Raw genomic sequence first — 12138 nt, 5'->3', positions numbered from 1 at the left:
TGAACGCTTCCGCGCGCGATCTACAAGGGTATGTAGATCCACTCCTCCCTCGTTGCTAGATGACTCCATAGATTGATCTTGGTGATACGTAGAAAATTTTGAATTATTGCTACGTTCCCCAACATATACCTCACAGACCACCCATCCTCGAAGAGTCCAGCAGAGTCGGCAGTCAAGTCTAGGGCCGAGATTTGGGTCTCGAGAAAATCTTTGGAGCGGCGCTCCTCCGCCACACGATTGCGAGACCAGCCTCTAAGAAACTTACGCAGATTGTAGGAGCAAGAGTGCCAATCATCCAGAGGACCGAAAGAGCGCGAATTAGAGGAGAGCAGGTGGGATATCTTCACGGCTAACATATCACAAAAACCATCAACGAGTAGCCGAGAGGCATCAAATTGAAATCTGGCCGGGGGTCTAAGGTTAACAGAGCCGTCGTCAACAATTAGAGGGCTATGGTCAGAACCAACAATACATTTGGCACCAAGGGAAGCCCTAGGAAAGAGGGAGTCCCACCTAGGACATATGAAAACTCTATCCAGAACAGATCTAATAGGGTTAGCCTGGTGATTGGACCAAGTAAAGCGGGCTCCAACCCGGGGAGGTTCACGAATAGCATTGGAGCTAATAAACTCGTTAAAAGCATTCGCCAAAGGCCAAGAGAAAATATTGTTGCTTTTATCAGAAGGGTAGCGAAGGAGATTAAAATCACCCCCGATAACCATCGGGAGGTTACAGGATTCGATCTTCATAGAGAGTTCGTTAAGAAACAAAGGAGCAATAGAGTGGTCAGCAGGCCCATATACCACGATTACCTCCATTAGAGTATTCAGCGCTTTAAGACAGAGTACAACACTAACCCAAAAGATCCCATGGTCATAGGCAACAACATCGAAAATGTCCTTATTTGAGCCTATCAAGATCCCACCCGAGTGGCCCGAGGAAGGTAATACATGCCAATCAAATCTATCCATACCCACGATGGCAGAAAGTTCATTAGGGGAAAAGGATTCCTTAAAAGTTTCGACCAACCCCACGAAGTCGATATGGCTCGAGCGGATCATATCTTTTATTTGGTCACGACGCCCCCTAGCGCCGAACCCTCTAATATTCCAAAATAAGGCTTTCATTTATATGAAAGATTCTTAATGCGGAGACTAGACCTGCTAGGAGCCGCGCATGTTTTAACTCTTTTAGAAGTGCCCCTCCTGGAGGAACAGGGCTGGGGCTGGCCACAACCAGCACCCACACCCGCCTCCGGACCCAAAGGATTGATAGAAACAGTAGCGTCGGAGGCAACGACCTCTTTAGGTTTAGCAATGGCCGCCTGAGCCGCCTCGTTAGCCCGAATAATTGCAAGAAGAGAACTAGGAGAACAAACATTAGGATCAACCATCACTCCCACATCCGACATGACTTTAAAAAGATGATTATCCGAGAGAGTAGGTAAAACCAGGCGAACCGGAGAAGAACCAACGGAATGAGTGGGATGCGTACCTGGGGTAGGAAGATCCTTCGCGGTAGCCCGCTTTTCCGCCCGCTCCAGAACAGATCCACCCGAGTTGGCCACCCTCCGGCCTTTGCGAGCCGTAGACGCCGGCGACCGAATCGCCTGCGCCCGCGGCAAGGGGGAAGCCGAAGATGGACCAGAGCGAGACATGGACCCGAGATCCTTGTCGAGACGACGGCAGACACCGGCAGTGGATTGTTTAGAGCCCAGAGTATTCCTGCTCTTAGCTGAGAATTTGCGCACCAAGGATTTCTTCTTCCGCTGAGACTGGGCACCCACTGCATCACGCTCAGGGAAGGCAGGCAGATCCTCAATCCCGGAGCGGGTGGGGGTGATCGGGCGAGCCGGGAGGTTGGAGCAAGCACCAGACATAGGGGAAGCCAACACAGGCGGAATCTTCAGAGAAGCATCATCAGGAGCATCCACCATGGAATCAGTAGGAGGGATTGCCAAAGCCTCCTGAGGGGCAGCACCAGAGGGAGCTTGAGACTGGAACAATTCCCTTTCAGACTCAGCCAAGCCATCCCATTCAGATTGGGTGAAACGGAGATTGGAGCCATCACTCTGGTTGTTACCACCCATCGATCCATCCCCATCCTTATCGTGTTTATCCGTGGGATTAGAAGGAGGAGAAGGGGGAGGAGGGGGTTGATAGGCAGCCGCCCCCTCCACCCGCACCCTGAGCCTGATACCGTTGGGAGAGGGGAAAACGTCGACCGAACCATGAACACGACCCGGATCCAGACACCAAATCTTCATCCTAGCGGGGCCAACCTTGTTCAGAGATTCCAGATCCACCTCCACGGGCTTCCCAATAAGAACCCCCACCGCCATGAGAAAGGCAGACGAGCGGAGTCCAGCTGGTAAATCATCAATTAGAACCCAGACCTGAGAAAGAGGGCCAACCGCCGTACCATTGCAAGATGCCAGCTTGACTGAGACGACCAGTTGGTTGAGGGGAAGGGTAAAGCTAGTACAGGAAGCAATCATCCACAGACACTCCTTGGAAGGGAACACAACTGAAAACTCATTATCAGAAATCTGGGCCACTTGCCAATCCCATCCAGCCTCATCCCAGATCCGGAGCCCCTCGAGTAAGGTCTGGGGAGAGATCTTCTGGTCCTTCACCGAAACAATAGCAACATTTGAAAGCGAGGGGGCCACCTCCAGAGTAGGCAGATCAGAATCAAAATTAAAGAAGGCACAGCCAGGGAGGCCAGTGCCAAACTGGAGAAGCGAGGGAGGTTTCAGTCTATTAGAGCAGTTGACCGTGAGGTGCCCCTCAGATCGGCAAATCAGGCAAAACGGGGGGTTGGTATAGCGAGATTGGAAGTGGTTGGGCTTGTGGAAGGCGAAGTAGGTGAGCATCGAAGAGTTGCTGTTGGAGGCAGATGAGGGGCGGGGATGCAGGAGGGGAGGAGGAGGAGGCAGGACCCCGTCCCCCACCACCGGAGGGGAGGAAGATCCCGGGAGGGGGCCGGAGGGGCGCCGCGCCGCCCTCATGAAGGACCGAGGCGGCGGACGGGACCCCACGCCCGCACCAGCCGGACGAGGAGGAGGGGGGAAACGCCCCGGGGCAGGCGCCCCGCGCCCCGCGCCAGGCACAGGCAAGGAGCCCGAAGAGGAAGAATCCCCACCACCAGAGGCTGCCGCCGCCTCCCATGGATCCACCACAGGAGAAGGAGAAGGACCAGACCCAGGATGCAGAGGGCCAGAACCAGGGGCGCGTCCCCACTCCGAGCGCTGCGACCACTCCGGACCCGCAGCCCAGGCCGCACGGTCCCGAGCCGCCTGCTCCGCCTCCAGCTTGGAGCGGAGCTCAGCCTCGAGCTCCAGATCCACCGCCGACGCAGGCGACGCCTCGCGCGGCCACTTACTGCCCGACACGGCCTCGCACGACGAGCCCCGAGATTTGTCCATGGAGAGCACCGCAACAAAGGAGAGGAGAAGGGGAGGAGGAGGGCTAGATCTGACGAGATGGCGGATGGGAAAGCAGTGGCGGCGCAAATCTGCAGCGGAAGCCGGAAACCCTAGCACAGGGGGGAATGAGCCACTATGGATCCATAAGTAGCCGGTCGAAGCCGTGCCCACCTAGGCCCGGTGGGTTGAATGGGCCAACGAAGAGGGGGGAGGAGGCAACACAGCGGGTATCCTAACTGGGCCAGTAGATACTAGAGGGGGAAAATCGACGATGGACGAGAGAGGGGGAAGAGAGGGCCCACCTGGTGGGAGAGCAGCGAGAGGCCCAACAAGCCCACCAGAGGGCCCATCCAGCGGCCCACTAGCCAACGGAGCGGCCACCAGATCTAGGTCAAGCAGCATCGGCGGCACCAACCGCCCCGGGAGCACCGCCGCTGGCGGCGCGGCAGACGGGGTAGCACCACCGGAGGAAGAGGATGATGGGGAGCCACCAAGCTCCCCATCAAGGGCGGCGCCCAGAATCCCCGAACCAGAAGAGGCAGCCGAGCACAAACCGAACTTGCACCGACGACGAGAAACCCGGATCCAGCCAACATCGGGCTCCGCAGCCGCCAGAGGCCGTCCCCTCCCACCAGGAGCAAACTTACGGGGACGGGGCGCAGGAGGAAGGGCCAACGGTCGCCCCGGATCCGCCGGCGAGCAGCGCGGGGAGGGAGGAGCAGACCACGGCTCATCCTCAACGGAGGCGAGAGCCCAAAAGCGAGATCCCAACGCGGGTAGAGGAGAGGGAGGAGGGGAAGACAACACCGTTACGCGGGCAGGGGAAAGGGGGAGGGTCGCATCAGCAAGGGGAGGGGAAGACGCCCGGGCCGCCACCGGCGACGGGGAGGGGGATGGAGGGGCGGGGGTGGACGGAGAGCGCCTCGGGCGAGAGGGGGAGAAGGGATTCATCCCTGGAACCTGCATTAATTAATTAATTAACTAATTAAGCAACCCAATTCTGCATTCTTTCAGCCCTGACCAAATGTAACATGATATTGTTGTAAGAACAGAACAAAAACAGAGCGTCGTTTACAAAACAAAAGACAGCAGTCTAGCGTATATAACTCGTCTATAAAACTTGCTTGTTCTGATGAAGTATACAAATGCTACAGCAGATCCGAAGACACAGACACATGGCAATGATCAGAAAAGAGAATGCAAAGCATTGCTTACCAGCGCATGCAAGCTCACCTTGTGGTCACCGTGTTGAAGGTGGTGCCAAAATGGTTCAGCCCGAACACCTCCAACGTTATGATGAGCATGTTTTTATGGATATATAGATGGCTAAGAGATATTAATAATTTGTAAGATGAGCATGTGCAGAAGAGGCATGATTTTGCAACAAATTTAAGCATAACTACATTATGATCAATGATGAGACGGATTGAGTAAACTAAAATAAGGTTAGATGTAAGCCATCAATACTAATGCTTAATCATCACTGGACAATTTCTAAACTCTTTAGTTTTAGATATGCACTAATGACCAAATAAGAAGGAATAAAGACAAACAAGTCAAACCGTGCAAATTTTGACCGAATTTCTAGAAAAAAATTATCCAGAAATTGAATGCCAAATTAGTATCAGTAAATACATAATAATATTTTTTAATATTACTATTTTAGGGTAAATATATTCTTTAGTATTATAGTTATTGATAGTTTTTCCTACAAAGGTGGTCCACTTTACACCGCTTGACTATAGATAAACTTTATGGGCCTTCTTCTTCTGGAGTCAGATGGAGTACAATAATTTTGTCACCAGGTATGTTAGCTATATTTAATTATTTTATTTTTGATGGTATAGAACTAAGGCTATAAACAATTAATCAGATAATACTTAGTCTGGAGGAGAATAACTGGCTGAGGTTGAGGAACACTAAAAAATCATTCTAGGTCGCTAAATAGGATTTTTTTTGCTATAAACTTTTCTATAACCTATGTGAATATAATGGTATCTGAACACATTAACTTTGAAAAAAGAATATGTAAAACATATTTTTATAACGGTAAAACAAATCTAGCCGCACAAATGCGCGGGTTACCCTTAGGAATGTAAATGGCGGCGGCGGTGGTCGAGAGGTGGGCGTGGCTCGGATTGGCGGTGGCGACCGTCATCTTCCTCTGGTCCATGGTGTAGAACTACGTGCCCCCCAATCTTCCGCCTCGACCTCACCAGCTTGGCCTCCAAGCTCGCCGCCTGCTTCAACCCCTACCTCTAGATCACCATCTCCGAGTACGGTACTGAGCGCTTCCAGCGTAGCGACTTCTTCCCCACCGTTGAAGCCTACCTCAGCGATGCCTGCGTCCGCGCCACAGACAAGCTCAAGGCCGAGCTCGGCAAAGACAGAAGAACCTCAGGGTCTTTGTTGATGACCATGTTGACGACCACGAGGAGGTCGTTGACGACTTCTCTGGGACCATCATGTGGAGGTCATTGACGACTTCTCTGGGATCACCATGTGGAGGTCATTGACGACTTCTCTGGGACTCCTACTTTCCTTTCGCCCTCGGCGAGGGCCGCTCTGGCACCGTCAAGAACCGCCAACACCGCCTCTTCACCAACAATGCCAATGAAAGTTGCAACCCCTACTAGGGGAGTGAATAGCAAAAACCATCGACAAAGAATGCTTGGTTTGCAGGAAACACATGTTTACATTTTTGTGCCAACATTCAAATTCTGCACCTATTTTTTTTCTAGAAAAAACTGGTTGGTGGCTTAGACCATTTTGAGCGTGACTATGACAGTTGGGACCTGCAAATGGTGACGTAGCATAACTATTCACACGCAGGCTCCGTTATAAGGTGATAGACCGAAATGTTTTCGTCAAAACCGAACGAATCGTTATAGGGTCAAACCCCTACTCACTCCCACCCCCCCTTCTTCTCGCTCGAGCCCTCTCCTCTCGTGAACTCTCTTTTTGTTCTTCGCACAGTCGTTGCCCGACCGCCGGCCGATGCAATGCCACGTCATATTGTCTTTGAATGAGTTGAAAAGAAAAAAAACCAACGAGGGTTCCATCTAGCATGGTTCCTCCTCCCACGACGACATCCTCAAGGTTAGTTTGCTACGGCTAGGGCTTTCTAATTCCGGAGATTTTCACTAGGAGCTCTATCTCAACTGTTCCTTCCTATCTTTGCATGTTGTTTGCTCGTATAGATCCCTACTACCATGCATGATGTGGATTTCACCGGCAGGGACCCATATCTGAGTGTCTTGTGTGACCAAGGCAAGCCCTCGGAGAGATGCATTGTATTTGAAGGGATTCTCACATTTGCTGAGAAGGTGTGCTAATTCAAGCTCATTTAGATTTGTTAAGTGTGCTTAGAAATTTCGTAAGTGTGGTCTTAGTTTAATTAGTTGGTATTTGTATTGTACTATTCATTTGTTGCATGTTTGCAATCATGTGGTTATTAATTAATTGAGATTTATACTTTGCTAATTGTTTACATGCTTAGTGTTTGACTTTTAGTGTTTTGTTGTTTAGATAGTTCATTAGTTTAATAAGGTGTCTGACTGTGAAGTGGTCGTTGTTAATTGTTCATTGCTCATTGAGATTGTATTGTGTTAATTCTTTAGTGTTGATTGTATATTGATCATTGTTTTTTGCTGAATTTCAATGCTCATTGTTTGGCAGTGCTTAATTAACCATGTTTCAAATAATTCTCCTGGTTAATAGTTATCATTTAGTTTGTCAGTGAATATGAAAACTGTCAGATGGTGCTCAAGTAGTCATATTTTTATACCAAGTTTCAAACAACTGCCCTTGTCATTTTTTTATAACTTATCTGTTCTCCTCTAGTTTACTATAACATATCCAAGTCATTTAGCTTATTGCCATGTTTTTTTTCTTCATAATTTTGCAGGAAGGAATAATTATGGAGTAATTTAGTGGATTGGTTTAGAGTGGCCAGACTCAATGGAGAAGGCACTGGCCCCTTTAAGAGAGCAAGACATATAGGATAAGGGACGATCTGGGAGTTCATTTCAAGTTCACAATCTGAATCGAGAGAAAAGCAAACTAGAGGAGAACTATCAGAAGTTAGTTGTCGATGTCGACGGCCGACCTACCCAACTTTGCGCCAGCCGCTCATGTCGTTCAATCCGAACTAATCGTGCATCTAACAACTACTACCTTATCTCCTCAGCCGATCCGTGTCATCTCTCTCACCCGCATCTCTATCTTCCCTGCGCTGACGACCGCCCGAAAATCGCTATTCCACCTTTTAGGTATCGTGAAAAGTGATACCTGTGAAGATCGTGCATTTCAGTCAAATTCAGATCCGCACTATAAAAAAAACCTAAGTATTTTATTGATCAGGTGGCACCCAGATTTGAACTCACCTCCTTCTCCCCCGCGTCGACGGCCGCCCACCTCCAGCTCCCCGTGTCGATGGCCCCAGCTCTGCTCTCCAGCGTCGCACCCACGGAGCCGCCACCGCGCGCCGGATTTGCCGCGACCAGCGCCGCGCTTGCCGCGTACTCCCCGGCCTTGTCACGAGCACAACAAACACCGACGAGGCTTTTCCTTTAGCTGGAACTGACCAGTTTATTGTTGTGGCTGGCGACGGCGAGGCAATTTTGCTGGAATTGGCTTCTTTTTTGCTGGGCTGAAGAAATTTTTTGCTTCAACCCGCCAATTTTTTTAATAGATCTTGGTATTTTGAAAAATCAAAAGTGAAAGCTTAGAGAAAAAAAAGACTGACACCAATTCATACTTCTGGCCCCCCTCATGCACGACTTAACAGCAACTTAAGGTGACAGGCCCACGGCCTGGCCCGGCTAGAAGTATGTGATGACTGCTTTTTGCCTCGACAGACCCTGGACCAGCAAGCTGGTGTATATGCTTTGCGTCATCGGCGATACGTGTGTCGATACTAGGCTATTTAGACTGCGAAGTAGGCTCCAATGCGAGCGGTGTGGTACTAATTTTTGTTAGGCACGGTGTGGTACTAAAAAGTACGTACACGGCGAACCGAGCGGTGTGCTCGTTCCGGGCCCAGCGGCAGCTAAACGCTCGCTGGGCCACCTCCTCTTCCGCCCTCAACTCCTCCATGGCGTCGCCTGACCAAACCACTCCAAGCAAATCCTACGCGCCGCAAACCTGAACCTCCTCCGTCGTCGCCGCCGTCGTGCCATGCATCAAGTCATCTCTGCCTCTGCATCGTCTTCTATCTGGACAATAAACATACACCAAGAACAGTATTGCATGCTTGATGCTTCGTCTCGCCGACGACTGAGCACCGTGCATGTCACCTGCCGACCTCATGCATCGATCCCTGATCGATCACTTTCAAAGCTACTATTATAAGGAGTATTATACACATGCAAATTAATTACACTACCCTGTTGTGACAATATGCAATCAATCGTCTAAATAAGGTGACAAGATGCAGTTAACCATCGGAATCCTGACGCATCTGTGTTAGCAGTTAGCTAGTCTCTCCCTCTCACCTCTCCCCACCGTACCCACATACTGCATGCGATCGCCCACGATCCATGCACGTAGCCACGACCTGGTGCTCTGCGTCTTTGTTGTAACCTAACCCATATATACGAGTGTATAGATCGGAGAGTACCTAAGGTGCAATCTCCTCTCCTCATAGCATTCTACATGGTATCAGATGCAGGGCTCGTTCCTCGTCCCTGAAACCACTTCCGCTCCCCTCTGCACCTCGCGATCATGGCCGCTCCTCCACCTCCCCCTCCCCCTCCACCACAGCAGCCCAACTCTGTCACCGGCGGCGGCTCGCCCGCCACACCGCCCTCCACCCAGAGCTACCACCAAACCCCTCTCACCCCCTCTACCTTTGTGCGCGGGGCTCTCTTCGTGCCGGACCCGACGGCCTCCTCCTCCGCGCACAACCCGCTCGTCTCTCCTCTCGCCGGCGTCTTCATCAACCAGCACGTTCCCATCGTGCTCACGCTCAACCCCCCCCCCCCCCCCCCCAACTTCTCCCACTGGTGCACTCTCTTCAAGGTCACGTTCGCCAAGCACGCCGTCACCGACCACATCGCCGGCCTGGCGCGCCCCCGTGATCCGGCCTGGGCGCAGGACGACGCCCACGCCCTCTCCTGGCTGTACAACCGTGTCAACGCAGAGGTCTTCGGTCTCATTCACCAGCGCGGCGCTACTGCCGCCGCCGTCTGGGAGTCCATCTGCACTCTCTTCCTCGAGAACGCGGAACATCAGGTGGTGTTTCTCTCCACCGAATTTCGCCACATCGAGCAGGGTTCCTCGACCATCCTCTCATTCTTTGCACGGCTCAAGGACTGCGCCGACCGCCTCGCCGAGCTCGGCGCACCCGTCACCGACCATGATCAGGTGCTCAACATGTTCCGTGGGCTTCACCCACGTTTTCGCTATGCCGTGCCCATCCTGACGATGCAGACCCCGTTTCCGACCCTGCTGCGCTGCCGTGCTTTTCTGCTGTTGGAGGAGAGCCGTCTCTCTGCCGACGGCACCACTGAGACTGCCCTGCATGCCGCCCGCGTCCCGGCCAACAACAACAACAACACCCCGGGCGGCGGCAGTCCTGGCAACGGCCCTCCTCGCGGCGGAGGTGGCCGGTACAAGGGCAAAGGAAAGACCAACAACTCCGGCGGGGGCCAGTCGTCCCACTCCGGCGGGGGTGGGCATGCCCAACGCCCTCCTGCTCCTGCAGCTGCACCGTGGACCGACATGGTTCACGCCTGGCCGATGCCGTGGCGCGCCCACGCCCCGGGCGCGGGCATCCTCGGCCCTCGTCCTGGCGCGAGCACGCCGTTCGCGGGCACTGCCTCGCACCACGCTGCTGGTCCGAGTGCTCCGGGCATCCCTGCGACGGCACCTCCAATGGTCTGGCAGCACGGTGCTGTGCCTGCACACCCGCTGTATGGCGCCCCCAACACCGGTCTCTACAACCCAACCGCGCCTACTTGGGACCAGGGCGCGCTCATCCACGCCCTCAACTCCATGACGATGCAACAGCAGCAGCAGTCACCGCCGACCGCGGACTGGTACCTCGACACGGGGGCGACGTCGCACATGGCCTCCTCGTCCGGTATGCTCTCCTCCTCCTTTCCCCATACTTCATCTCGCATCGTTGTCGGCGACGGGACCACGCTTGCGACCATGCACACCGGCCACACCACCATTCCAAACTCCAGCTCGCCTATCTCTCTCAAAAATGTTCTTGTCTCCCCACACCTAATTCGCAACCTAATCTCTGTTAAAGCTTTAGCTCGCGATAACCCATTAAATGTTGAATTTGATGATCTCAGTTTCTTTGTCAAGGATCGAAGAACGAAGAGGGTGATCCTCTGCTGTAACTCGGACGATGACGAGCTCTACCCCATGTCGTCCGCTCCCGCATCTCGTGATCCCACACGCTCACCACCACCACCCGTGATTTGTGGCACCAGCGCCTCGGCCATCTAGGTGGAGACGCCCTCGGCCGCACTCTTCGTCTCACGGGCGTCGACTGCGACCACTCCGCCTCCGGTGTCTGTCATGCGTGTCAACTAGGGAAAAGCACTAGGCTTCCTTTCGGCTCATCTGGGCATGTATCTTTCTTTCCGTTTCAGTTAGTGCACTGTGATGTATGGACCTCTCCCGTGCAGAGCAACTCCGGTTGCCACTACTATCTACTTATTCTCGATGACTATAGTCACTTTGCATGGACTTTCCCGTTGCGACACAAGTCCGATGTTCTTCCCACGATCCGCACGTTCTTCTCCTTGGCACGCACTCAATTCAACCTTCCCATCCTCACTGTCCAAACGGACAATGGCAAGGAGTTTGAGAACGCAGCCTCACACGCTCTCTTCTCCTCGCTCGGCGCCCAGCTACGCATGTCATGCCCCTACACCTCACCGCAGAACGGGCGAGCGGAGCGCGCTGTTCGCACCCTCAACGACATCACGCGATCGCTCCTCGTCCACGCCCACATGCCATACTCCTACTGGGCCAAAGCACTTCAAACTGCCACTTTTCTCCTCAACAGACGGCCATGCCGTCCTCGCCACGATCACTCGCCATTTTTCCTACTCTACGGCGCGCACCCTGACTACACCTCGCTGCGTGTGTTTGGCTGTCTGTGCTACCCGAATCTCACAACCACAACTCCGCACAAACTAGCCCCACGCTCCATGCCGTGCGTCTTCCTCGGGTACTCGCACGAGCACAAGGGCTACCGGTGTCTCAACTGTGCCACCGGGCACGTGGTGACCTCGCAGCATGTCGTCTTCGATGAGGGCACGTTCCCTTTTCGCGCCACCGCAAGCGTCCACACCCAGCCAGATACATCTCTCCTTGACGACATGGTTCCCCAACAACCCCGTACCGTTCGTCCATCTCACTCATCCACTCCCACCACCGTGGACGCGCTCACACCAACACCGGCGCCCGCTGCCATGGCAGTCCCCGCGTCGACCCCTCCCACACCCGAACCTGTGTCAGCCCTTTCCGCGCCCATGACACCCGAACCTGTGTCTCTCCCCCACTCACACCACATCCGATCACGTGGAGTCAACCGCAACTCCTGCTGCCGACCCCTCCACTGCCTCACCATCACCCTCACCACCGCCTCGCCACCGTGCCTGCCCACTCCCAACACACCCCATCCAGACGCGCGCGCAAGCCGACAAGTTTCTCCCTAATCCTAAATATCACCAGAACCTCACAACCTC

The 12138-nt window shown here is 53.3% G+C and overlaps 1 protein-coding gene across 1 annotated transcript; it reads left to right on the top strand.

Annotated features, from left to right (window-relative positions):
* Positions 1-9151: 9151 nt before the first annotated feature.
* LOC147961898 (uncharacterized) lies at positions 9152-11904 on the top strand. Its single transcript, XM_087533979.1, has 2 exons — positions 9152-10511; positions 10745-11904. The coding sequence occupies exons 1-2, from the start codon at positions 9152-9154 to the stop codon at positions 10777-10779; spliced, it is 1395 nt and encodes a 464-aa protein (XP_087390105.1). The 3' UTR covers positions 10780-11904.
* Positions 11905-12138: the final 234 nt, after the last annotated feature.

Source organism: Triticum urartu, chromosome 7A (assembly GCF_056163025.1).
Source record: "Triticum urartu cultivar PI428250 chromosome 7A, HENAU_Tu73, whole genome shotgun sequence".
Lineage (NCBI taxonomy): Eukaryota > Viridiplantae > Streptophyta > Magnoliopsida > Poales > Poaceae > Triticum > Triticum urartu.
Note: the sequence above shows the minus strand (reverse complement) of the source record. Positions and strands in the feature narration are given on the sequence as shown.

Coding starts and splice junctions, on each gene's coding strand:
- LOC147961898 (XM_087533979.1), top strand. CDS start 9,152: ATGGCCGCTCCTCCACCTCCCCCTCCCCCTCCACCACAGCAGCCCAAC. Junction 10,512..10,744: donor GCACATGGCCTCCTCGTCCG/GTATGCTCTCCT, acceptor TTCTTTGTCAAG/GATCGAAGAACGAAGAGGGT.